Below are 11885 nucleotides of genomic sequence, written 5' to 3'. Positions count from 1 at the left end.
AGACGGGACTGTTAGCCTAGTGTGGTTGGCATAACCACCATCCTCTTATCAGCCCGACCTTTGCCCCGTAGTCTATAAAGCCAGGGGTTACTCTGCCACTGTCCCTCAGTCTAGTTACTGTGAAAGCAGCGAGAGGAGCTTGGTAATCCTACAGGCATTTGACGGACCGGGCGAAAAGTACCCAAGGACCACATGTCGTGATACTCTGCGGGAATAGAGAAACCATGGCGGATAATGGAGACGTGTTTGACACTGACAGTCACACCGGCTCGCCAAAGGCCATCAAAAAGGTGAGTTCGTCAGCACCTACCTAGTTTAGACACAGAGTGACACAAAGTTAAGCACATAGTGTAGAAGTCAACACAGTTCGCATTCTGACTTTTACGCAAATGCTGACGCTCGTCATCCCTCACCCAGATTCTGTTTTAATGAAAATAATTTGATGTCAAGATCAATTTACACAAATCAGCAGGAGTGTTTCCTCATAAAGTCAGTCTTTGATTAGACAGACATTATGTAATATATATAGGCCTACATGTGCAAGTCTGAAGGACTGGACTCTGATCCATGCGCATTGGTCTATTATCCAAGCCCATTGGCATCAAATCAACTGAAGCATAAGCTCTGCCATTACAACATGATCGCTAGTATAAGCCAGCAATCAGGGCATATCAATTTAGTTTTACGTTTCATCCAGAAAGTGCATCCCGAGCAAAAGGAATTGAAAGGCTGCAGCAAGCTCTTGGACTTAAGTACTTCAGCCGATATGTCATAATGGCCGATAATGACTGGATTGGCATTTAAAATGTCAAATGATAACATGATAAAAAGGGATGAAATGGCTCCCATTTTTCGCATCAGAAGAATAAGGCCTTCATTCTGTGCCTATGCTGCATTGTGACCAATAGCATGCCATTTAGCCAACCCCTAATGCTGTCAGGTCTCTATGAGTTCTTCATTATGCAGGAGGAGATGAGGATGGAATTAAGCTCTTCCAGCTGCCAAAGCTGGATAGTCTTATTAAAATTATATGGGAGTCCTAAGACCATGCTTGAGAGATCTTTTTTCAATTCTGTCAATAAGTACTAAGAATTATGATTCTGAGATGGCACGAGAGGTACACGTAAGGCTCTAGGCTAGAGTATGCAATTATCAATTCATCACCAAAATGAATCTTACTCAGAAATTCTCCAAAACTAGCAGAACCAACAGTAGGACTAAATGTATACGCACAATAGGCCTATTCAACAGAATGTCTGTTGAAAATCTACATGTGATGTGAATCAGTTGAGAATACTGTTTTGGAGTTATAGCCCACTTCAAGACAGTGCATTTGTGTATTAATAAATCAAACCACCTACACCTCTCATGTGTAGAAATGGTATTTGTGTTTTGGCCCTCATTGGTTGCCGTAAAAGCATGAGCTCAGATTTATGTTCTGCGTTATATTCTGCCTGTACTGTAGGGATTGAGAGACTAATGCTGCTGAATCTGTAAAGAGAGTAACAAGCAGAACTCCCACAACTTGAGCATCGAAATCAACCATTTCCAAAGACTTTCCAGACCCTGTTCCCTCAGATTTAAGAGGCGAACACGGCATACGGCAGTAGGCCTACTGTTACGGCCAATTCTTTATAACGAGAAGAAGCAAACTTTACAGAAGCTCAAGACAATTAAAAAGAGAAAAAGGTTTGAATGTGTGAGCACTTCTCGGTTATGCTGTGTTAGTGATGGCAGACAAACAAAATATATAAATTCAAGCACTTTCAATGTCCCTTGTCTATCTATGTCTATTTGTGTGTGTGTGTGTGTGTGTGTGTGTGTGTGTGTTGTGTTGTATTGGGAATGTGGCACTGTGTTATTCTTTTACAACAAGTACATGAATGTGTGTGTTGAGTTCGGTTGGGAATGTGACATTGTGTAGTTCTTTCATAGCCAGTACTGTACTGTATGTGAATGTTTGAGTGTGTTTTTTTGTGTTGGGACACACACTGTGTAGTTCTTTTATAGTGAGTATGGGGAAGTATGTGTGTGTGTGAGTGGGTATATTGTTTTGAAAATGTGACACATTGAGAGTATGTGAACATGTGCTTGTGTTAGGAACATGAGACTGTGTTGTTAGAGCGATTATTCTGTGTGTGTTGAGTTGTGTTAGGAACGTGAGACTGTGTTGTTACAGCGAGTGCTCTGTGTGTGTTGTGTTAACGTGAGACTGTGTTGTTACAGCGAGTGCTCTGTGTGTGTTGTGATCCACAGGGACATGTCATCAGGCTCTTCTCGTCTGCAGAGGAGGACAGCAGTCTCTACTTCACCTACAGTGGGGGGCAGAATAAGCTGGAGGTCAACAACTTGCACTATGAGGTAAAATGGCCGCCTTCGTTGACCGGTCAGCTAATGTCTCCCTACCATACTGCTTATCTTACTTATTCAGTCATTTTAAATACTGAAGTGGTGTGTGTGTGTGTGCATTGCGCTCCAGGTGGACACTGCTGCCCAGATCCCCTGGTATGAGAAGCTGTCGGAATTTAAGATGCCGTGGGAGGTCCAGGGCAGCAAACAGAAGGCCATCCAGGGCCTCAACCTGCACGTCCACAGTGGACAAATGCTGGCCGTCATCGGCAGCTCAGGTGTGCCACACCTGCACGTCTCACCTGTAATACTCACACCTGTTCCACTCACACCAGCTCAGCTCTCACCCAAAGTGGTCATACCTGCATCACCCAAACTGGTCATACCTGCATCACCCAAACCTGTCATACCTGCATCACCCAAACCTGTCATACCTGCATCAACCAAACTGGTCATATCATAACTGCATTACATCTAAACCCATCATAACTGCATTACATCTAAAGCTATCATAACTGCATTACATTTAAACCTATCATAACTACATTACATCTAAACCTATCATAACTGCATTACATCCAGTGTTTCCCATACATTGACTTATTTGTGGCGGCCCACCACAATATCAACATTGACCACCACACAATGATTTTCCTGGTTGTACTAAATTGTGCTTAAATCTGGTTAGAATCATAACCACACTGCACTAATTTGTTAAAAACTGTTTGCATCAAGTTAATTCTGCAAACCTACCACCACAAATAGAATTCAATTCTGTGGGAAACACTGACATCTAAAGCTATCATAACATTACATCTAAAGCTATCATAACTGCATTACATCTAAACCTATCATAACTGCATTACATCTAAACCTATCATAACTGCATTACATCTAAAGCTATCATAACTGCATTACATTTAAACCTATCATAACTGCATTACATTTAAACCTATCATAACTACATTACATCTAAACCCATCATAACTGCATTACATTTAAACCTATCATAACTGCATTACATTTAAACCTATCATAACTACATTACATCTAAACCTATCATAACTGCATTACATTTAAACCTATCATAACTGCATTACATCTAAAGCTATCATAACTGCATTACATCTAAAGCTATCATAACTGCATTACATCTAAAGCTATCATAACTGCATTACATTTAAACCTATCATAACTACATTACATCTAAACCTATCATAACTGCATTACATCTAAAGCTATCATAACTGCATTACATCTAAACCTATCATAACTGCATTACATCTAAAGCTATCATAACTGCATTACATCTAAAGCTATCATAACTGCATTACATCTAAACCTATCATAACTACATTACATCTAAACCCATCATAACTGCATTACATCTAAACCTATCATAACTGCATTACATCTAAACCCATCATAACTGCATTACATCTAAAGCTATCATAACTGCATTACATCTAAACCTATCATAACTGCATTACATCTAAAGCTATCATAACTGCATTACATCTAAACCCATCATAACTGCATTACATCTAAACCCATCATAACTGCATTACATCTAAACCTATCATAACTGCATTACATCTAAAGCTATCATAACTGCATTACATCTAAACCCATCATAACTGCATTACATCTAAACCCATCATAACTGCATTACATCTAAAGCTATCATAACTGCATTACATCTAAACCCATCATAACTGCATTACATCTAAACCCATCATAACTGCATTACATTTAAACCTATCATAACTACATTACATCTAAACCCATCATAACTGCATTACATCTAAACAGTGCTTCTTTTACTCCACCTGACCAGGTATCCTCATCCTGGACGAGCCCACGTCTGGCCTGGACAGCTTCACAGCCCATAACCTGGTCATCACGCTGTCCCGTCTGGCCCAGGGGAACCGGCTGGTTCTGCTCTCGGTCCACCAGCCCCGCTCTGACATCTTCCAGCTCTTCGACCTGGTGGTTTTGCTGGCAGCCGGGTCACCCGTATACTGCGGTCCGGCCCAAGACATGGTGTCCTACTTCACATCACTGGGCCACCCCTGCCCCCGCCTCTGCAACCCCTCCGATTACTACGGTGAGTTGGAGTAGCCACCCGTGCCCCCGCCTCTGCAACTGCCCCCGCCTCTGCTGCACAACTGCCCCCGCCTCTGCAACTGGTGGAGTAGCCACAACTGCCCCCGCCTCTGCAACCCCTTCAATTACTATGGTGAGTTCCCTGTAAGTTGCTCTGGGTAAGAGTGATTGATAGATAGATAGATAGATAGATAGATAGATAAATAAATAAATGAAAAAGACATTTTGTGTATACAGTATGTGGTATAATATACTCCACTGTATGGCAGAGCTGTTATGTGCATTTTAATGTACATTTTAATGCCTAGTTTAATACATTACACATAAGAAATTTAGATCAACGTAGCAAACACATTTTATCCAAAGGGTCATAAACACTTCAGGTCAGACTTCTTGGGTGTTGAACACATGATCTGCGTGTTGCGGGGCGGGGCGTGGCACAGCAACAGTAAGATGCGGTTGGCACAGCAACAGTAAGATGCGGTTGGCCCGGGTACAGCAACAGTAAGATGCGGTTGGCACAGCAACAGTAAGATGCGGTTGGCACAGCAACAGTAAGATGCGGTTGGCCCGGGTACAGCAACAGTAAGATGCGGTTGGCACAGCAACAGTAAGATGCGGTTGGCCCGGGTACAGCAACAGTAAGATGCGGTTGGCCCGGGTTAGATGCCCAAGTGTTTCCAGCCCCTGAGGCTTTTGACAAAAGCATCCATCTTGAATTTCCCCTAGGGATCAATAAAGTATCTATCCATTAAATCCCCTCCCTTTACTCCAGTTTCACTTCACTGTGTGAACTTGCTTCAGTGGTTGAGCCACAGGTGCATAGCAGGAGGTGAATGCTGCTGACGTTCTGATGTTCTGACCTCCACAGTGGACCTGATCAGCATCGACCGGCGTAGTGCTGAGAGGGAGGCCGAGTGTCTGGACCAGGCCAGGGTTCTGGCGGCCCAGTTCGTGGAGAAGGTGAGAGGAACCCACGACTTCGTGTGGAAGTCCCAGGACTCCGCCTCCCCTTCCCCTGCTCGCCGCAGCCCCACCAGGTAAACACTCCCATTTCCATGGCAACATGATGACCAGATATATCACAAGCAGGCAGATAGAATTACGGCACCAGGGATTCAGTTTCACAGAATCAGAACGCAGAGTTATGGTCATTTAACCAATCATTGCAATGTTAAAGCAGCGATTTCAACCATGGAGCTTACAAATGGATCAAAACGTAAAGAGCACTTTTCCGTCACTTTGAATACAAGCCTAGTAGCAGCTGTCCATATCACCTGACATCTTTTCTCCATTTTAATTGGCTCAGGTCTTCCTCCGGTTCAGCTGAGCAGGTCATCACAGTGTCCAACAACAAAGACCGGTTACCAGGACCCCTAGACCAGTTCACCATCCTCTTCAGGTAGACAGACCCCTGATCCTGCATTAGTGTTTAATGCCCTGTGAGTCATTGCTGACCAACTACTGACAATTATCAAAATACCACAAGGACTGAAAAAATGTTTAGTTTCCTTTAGTCTTTTACCGACCTCATTACGCAATTGTGCAGTTTTGAATGCTCTTTGGCCATTTCCACCCTCTGACAATTCTAGACAGGGAAAGGAACAATCCATGTGGGAAAAGCCTTGAATGTCCCCGTGCCGCATCAGCAGATCTTATCTAAAAGCCAACAAGACAAATTAGTTTACTGCCGCATGACCCCTACAAGCCCAGCAAAAGCCACTGGTCCAGAGTGCCAAACTCACCTTTCAATGTAGCCTGACCGTCAGAGGGTGATCCATCTCCTCTGCTCTTCACTTCCTGTACGTTGCTAGGCGACAGGTGTACAACGACTACCGTGACCTGGTGACCCTGCTGGTGCATGGTCTGGAGTCCCTGCTGATGTCCCTTCTGATTGGCTTTCTGTACTACGGGGCGGGGCCTGACAAGCTGAACACGCAGGACACGGTGGCTCTGCTCTACATGATCGGGGCCCTCACGCCATTCGCTGTGGTGCTAGACGTCATCGCCAAGTGTGAGACAATGCGCGCACACACACACACACACACACACGCACACACACACACACACACACACACACACACACACACACACGCACATGCACACGCACACATACATACACCACTGTCAAAAGTTTGGGGTCACTTTTTCCATTCCACTCCATACCAGCTGGGATCAGTTACATTGCAGAATACCAGCTGGGATCAGTTGCATTGCAGAATACCAGCTGGGATCAGTTGCATTCTTTTTTAATCAGGGCAGCAGTTTTCAGATTACATTATGTGCTTACATAATTACAAAAGGGTTCTCGACTGTTGTAGAAAGAAATGGCTGATCTTTACTGCAATATCTACATTGCCCATTATCTACAACCATTCATCCAATGTTCCAAAGGCACATTCTGTTCACTAATCTGATATCATTTTAAAAGGCTAACTGAGAAAACATTGGAGAAAACCCTTTTGCAATTATGTACAGTTGTAAGCACATAATGTAATCTGAAAACTGCTGCCCTGATTAAAAAAACAATGTCTAAGTGACCTCAAACTTTTTACAGGTAGTGTACACACACACACACCTCAGCATCTCAGATGACCCATCATATGACCAATATTGTTTAAACAAAACTATTATATTGGTATTGATTTGAGATGTATTTGTTGTATTTTAAGTAAGTAAGTTCCAGTTTGATGTTTCTATTCAGAACTGTTTCTATTCATGTGCTCGTCACCTCCAGCGTCTAATCCATGTGTACGACTCCTCGTTGGCAGGTCATTCTGAGCGAGCCATGCTCTACCATGAGCTAGAGGACGGCATGTACTCGGTCACCTCCTACTTCTTTGCTAAGGTACTGGCAAAGTATGCACTCTCTGTAGATCCTCTCAGCTGCATTTACAAACATGTGCGTTCCTTAAGGCATTTCCAGGGGCTCAGAAAACAACATTGAGCTAATGGTAATTAGGGTTTTAAAGTTTTAAAGGCGACATTTTGTAGAGCATTGCGCTAAAGTCTGGTTAATTTTAATTTCAAAGAATTTGCGTTGGTTTTGAACTCTTCAACAGGAAACCCTCTAGGAACAGATTAATAGGGTCTATAGGATGATAATCAGGCATATAGCACATCTACTTCATTAGCCAAATCAAGGCAGAGAAACGAATGCAATTACAGGGCTCAGATATATATTTCCCCACAGTTAACGTCACGATCAAAGTCGTGTGCACATTAAATATTTAATCTTTTTATCAAGTGAGGTCATATTCAGCCAAATTGAAAATTAAAGGGAGTAAAAGTTCTATGATAAATGTTTTTTTTTTTTTTCAAACGCTTGACCTTCTCTGATCAGTGTTAATTTGCAGTTCAAATAAATGAGCAGTAAATGTATTCTCCAAAAGATCGATTAAACATGCATTCACACTTGTGACCAATAGGGGGCAACATAGCTCCACAGATGAGTCTAGAAGAAATCCATTGCGGTGTGAACTTGCACTGTGCATACAAGTAGCCTACTTCATTCATTGACATTCAAAATTTGAATTAACACTATAAATCCAACATTTTATTTGTTTGGATGACAGCTAAAATGAATATCCAATTAGGTTTACAGAGACAACCCAATATTCTTGTAGACCAATTCCCTCCCTTTGATAGTAGGCCTTGATTGTTCCAACATCCGAGGAGGTTTGGTTTTATATTACAATCCAATAACATGTCCAGATTCCAGATTGGTGTTGAAATTCAGCGTTTCCACCTCACCAGCGTTCCTCCATACCCGATTCTTTTTCTGGAGGACTTTTAGCTGGAAAGCTCTCTCTACACTTCTCATGTGTATATAGCATGTTGTCTAGGGCTACTGTAGGCTATCAGCTACAGCATTAATATACTGTAGGCCAATGTATAATAGCATATATTATTATATGTACTTCAGATTGTTGGTGAGCTTCCGGAACACTGCGTTTTCACGTTGGTTTATGGTGTGCCCATCTACTGGTTGGCGGGCATGAACGAGGCGGTTGACCGCTTCTTCCTCAACTTCCTGCTGGTGTGGCTGATGGTCTACTGCAGTCGAGCCATGGCGCTGTTTGTGGCCGCGACCTTTCCTACTCTTCAGACCTCTGCATTCATGGGCAACGCGTTCTTCACCGTCTTCTACCTCACCGGTGGCTTCGTCATCAGTTTGGAGAACTTGTGGCTGGGTAAGTTCACTTGACCTGTTTGACACTCATCAATTCTCTGTTTTCTTAGGCCGCCTACCTCTATCGTGCCTCCCAGCAGACCAGTAGGCTACTGTAAACAAAAATTAAGACTGAAACGAGCTGTTGAAAAAAATATTTAGTTAGCTGAAATAATAATAAAAACTAAAGTTTTCAGTGACGGTGAATACTGCAAAACTAACTAAAACTAAATAGAAGTAAAGGTCAAATCAGCTTTAGTTGTAGTCCCGCACAGATCATTTTGCAAAACTTAAACTACTTTTGCTCTTCTAAAACATTTCAGTTTAGAAATCAGAAACCAAACTGAAAAATTATAATGTTGAGCCGTTTCCAATAAACTGTTTTTTTTTTTTTCTTGTTGTCTGACAGTTGCTTCGTGGCTCTCGCACGCATCCTTTATGCGCTGGGGCTTCGATGGCATGTTGCAAGTGCAGTTTGAGGGCCTTCAGTTACCCGTTACAATCGGCAACTTCACCTTCAACGTGGACGGAATACACGTGAGTGCCGAAGGAGAGTGTGTTGAACGACAGCATAGAGAGACTATTCCCTTTTTGAAATGTGTAAGGTTTAGCTTAGAAGCTGATGAAGTGAATGTGAATGCTTTGATTTGGCCATCTATCTATCTATTTTGTGTTTTGTTGATCTTGTGTGAGATCATTTCCACTTAGAATGAAATACTCTAGTCTCTCATATTAAAGGCATTTTCAAAATAACGTATAAGTCGTAACGTATAAGATTTTGTTTCCTTTTTCGAACAGGTGGTGGAGGCAATGCATATGAACCAGTACCCTCTATACTCTTGCTACCTGGTCCTGATCGGAGTCTGCGTGGGCTTCATGATGCTCTACTATCTGGCACTCAGGTACATCAAGCAGAAGTCCAGTCAGGATTGGTGAGGAGGTTGGAGACGTCCGCGCCTCTTTGCCCTACCAAAGACTGCCGCTGGATGGCAGCAGAGTATTGCATTCTTTCCCCAAACAAAATGTATCTCTTACTTCTCCCTCTCTACTGGCACTAGGCTGGCAAAGGATTAAAACACTATTTCTGGCCGATATCCATCGACAGCTTTTGTTCTTGTCCCATTTTCATCTTTTTTTTATATGGCTTAATCTTTTTGTATATTGTAAGATTATTAGGCTTGACAATGCACGGACCAGTGGTGGGTCTGAGTAAAGGATGCCAGGGTCAGTAAGTCACTCTAAGAGTGCTTGTATTATACAAATTGGAGATTATGTAAGTTTTGCACTGGTGCAAACGTCTGATAGCTGAACATGTTGCATATGTATTGAAATGATTAAAATGATGCAAACCTTAACCAATTAAAATATTTACATATTGTTCTGCACAAGTGCCACTCGTATTTCCGTTCCATGCCGAGTATCCACAATGAATCTCTCTCTCACACACATACACACACACAAACACACACAAACACAGTTAGACAAACAAAATTAAATGTCATTTGTTTATTACCATAAATACCTCTGTACATCATCTTCAAAATCATCAACTTCCTGGGACAAGGCTAACAAGTCTAACAGAATCACATTTATACACATAATTTATACTTGTGCATACACATATCAAAAAAAAAGAAGTCCGTCAACATATTGGGAACGTCGCAGAGTCGGACGGTGGACAGATTCGGCAGCCTCAGTCGTCCCCGCGGAGTCGGACGGTGGATCGATTCGGCGGCCTCAGTCGTCCCCACTCTCGATTTGGCCCTTCGTTTTCTCCCTCAGCTTGTTGGCGTAGAACTTAAACGATTCCTGCAGACCACAGAGAAAGAGCTGGGTGAGGAAACTACAGTAAAACACCGTGTTGGGTTTAAAACGCTGTGAGTGTGTGTGTATACCGAGTTGGGTTCAAAACGCTGTGAGTGCGTGTGTATACCGAGTTGGGTTTAAAACGCTGTGAGTGTGTGCAGGCCATTGTGTATACAGAGTTGGATTTAAAACGTTGTGAGTTTAAAATAAATAAATACAACTCTAAACCGTGAGTGTGTGTGCGGACCATTGTGTGTATGCCGAGTTGGATTTAAAAAACGTTGTGAGTTTAAAATAAATAAATAAATAAATCTCTAAACCGTGAGTGTGTGTGTGGGCCATTGTGTATGCTGAGTTGCGTTTAAAAAATGTTGAGAGTTTAAAAAAAATAAAATAATAAAAAAATAAAACGTTGTGAGTTGGCCATTGTGTATACGGAGTTGGGTTTAAAAGGAGCCTGACTAATTGAGTAGGCAGAATGAATGGGTACTGCAGGGCTCGCGTTTTGCTTTTGGGACGCGTGGAGCCCAATAGCCACCAGTCCAGTGAGTCGGTGAAACAATCGCGCCCAAATAAACTTCCTTCTCAAAACTCAGAGCCCAGACGCTTGCCAAATGTCTTGATTTTTCATCTCCCAAACCAGATTAACTTGTGCCTACACACACACACACAGATTTACACTTCCCTTTCTCCCCCAAGTCCAGCTAATTAAACAAGCCTTTTGTCTCTTTTCTGATTTTACCCCCACCCACCACCCCTTTCCCTGTTTTGGAAGGTGAGTGCCTGCAGGAGATTACCGTTGCTCCGACATTGTATATTCCCCTATTAACGCTGTAATTAAAGTCGATAAATAGCCGCAGTCGTGTCGGGGAGCCGGGGAATGGCCGGCGCCGCGCCTCAAATCTCCCCCTTATCTCCACTCTCAGGAGGCACTTTGTACTGTCAGATAACAGAGCCAGACCGACCAAGAGCTTAGACCTAACGAGGGATGGAGGGAGGGAGGGAGGGAACGAGAGAGCGCGGGTTTGGAGACGGAGGGAAGGGGGGAGGGGGAGTCGTTACCTGAAATCGCTCGGTTGAAAACTTTCACAAAAGGTGAAATGGGAGCTTGGTAGAAAGCTTGTGAGGGAGGGAGGGAGGGAGTGTGTGCGTGTGTATTTGAAGAGAGAGAGAGAGGAAGGGAGGGAGGGATTGATGTTTGAAAGCCACATCTCTTTTGCTGTCAGGGTTATGAAACATGTTTGGGGGTCTACTCTGACAGGTATTGAATTATGCAGACGAGTGAAATCTCTGGGCGGGGGGTTGCGGGCGATGGTGGTGGTGGGCACGAGTAGTGGAGTTGGAGCAAGAATGGGCATGGATGTGGCACCTGGGGTTACCTTAGGTCAAGCGTGGGGCTTGGTGGCCCATGGCTAGTCTGTCCACAGGGTAAACTAAAATGCTTCAGGCATTT

The 11885-nt window shown here is 43.1% G+C and overlaps 2 protein-coding genes across 3 annotated transcripts in view; one reads left to right on the top strand and one right to left on the bottom strand.

The window, feature by feature from the left end:
- Positions 1-85: 85 nt before the first annotated feature.
- Positions 86-10009, top strand: abcg8 (ATP-binding cassette, sub-family G (WHITE), member 8). The gene is made up of 11 exons (XM_048270291.1): positions 86-290; positions 2257-2361; positions 2480-2774; positions 4187-4456; positions 5327-5495; positions 5765-5857; positions 6270-6469; positions 7227-7303; positions 8381-8648; positions 9036-9163; positions 9425-10009. The coding sequence occupies exons 1-11, from the start codon at positions 225-227 to the stop codon at positions 9560-9562; spliced, it is 1809 nt and encodes a 602-aa protein (XP_048126248.1). The 5' UTR covers positions 86-224; the 3' UTR covers positions 9563-10009.
- Positions 10010-10117: 108 nt separating this feature from the next.
- Positions 10118-11885, bottom strand: part of lrpprc (leucine-rich pentatricopeptide repeat containing) — a 69715-nt gene continuing 67947 nt past the window's right edge. For both annotated transcript variants that reach the window (XM_048269093.1, XM_048269094.1), the window contains exon 38: positions 10118-10435. In XM_048269093.1, coding sequence (XP_048125050.1) covers positions 10364-10435 — 72 coding nt within the window. In that variant the 3' untranslated portion in view covers positions 10118-10363. The remainder of the gene's footprint in view (positions 10436-11885) is intronic.

Source organism: Alosa alosa, chromosome 18 (genome assembly GCF_017589495.1).
Source record: "Alosa alosa isolate M-15738 ecotype Scorff River chromosome 18, AALO_Geno_1.1, whole genome shotgun sequence".
NCBI lineage: Eukaryota > Metazoa > Chordata > Actinopteri > Clupeiformes > Clupeidae > Alosa > Alosa alosa.
This window is presented reverse-complemented; position numbering and strand designations above follow the sequence as displayed.

What these genes read in the sequence shown, in the direction of transcription:
- abcg8 (XM_048270291.1), top strand. Translation starts at nt 225, where the DNA reads ATGGCGGATAATGGAGACGTGTTTGACACTGACAGTCACACCGGCTCG. An exon ending in CCTCCTACTTCTTTGCTAAG is followed by an intron (nt 7,304 to 8,380) that starts GTACTGGCAAAG and finishes TATGTACTTCAG; the next exon opens with ATTGTTGGTGAGCTTCCGGA. An exon ending in TCAACGTGGACGGAATACAC is followed by an intron (nt 9,164 to 9,424) that starts GTGAGTGCCGAA and finishes TTTTTCGAACAG; the next exon opens with GTGGTGGAGGCAATGCATAT.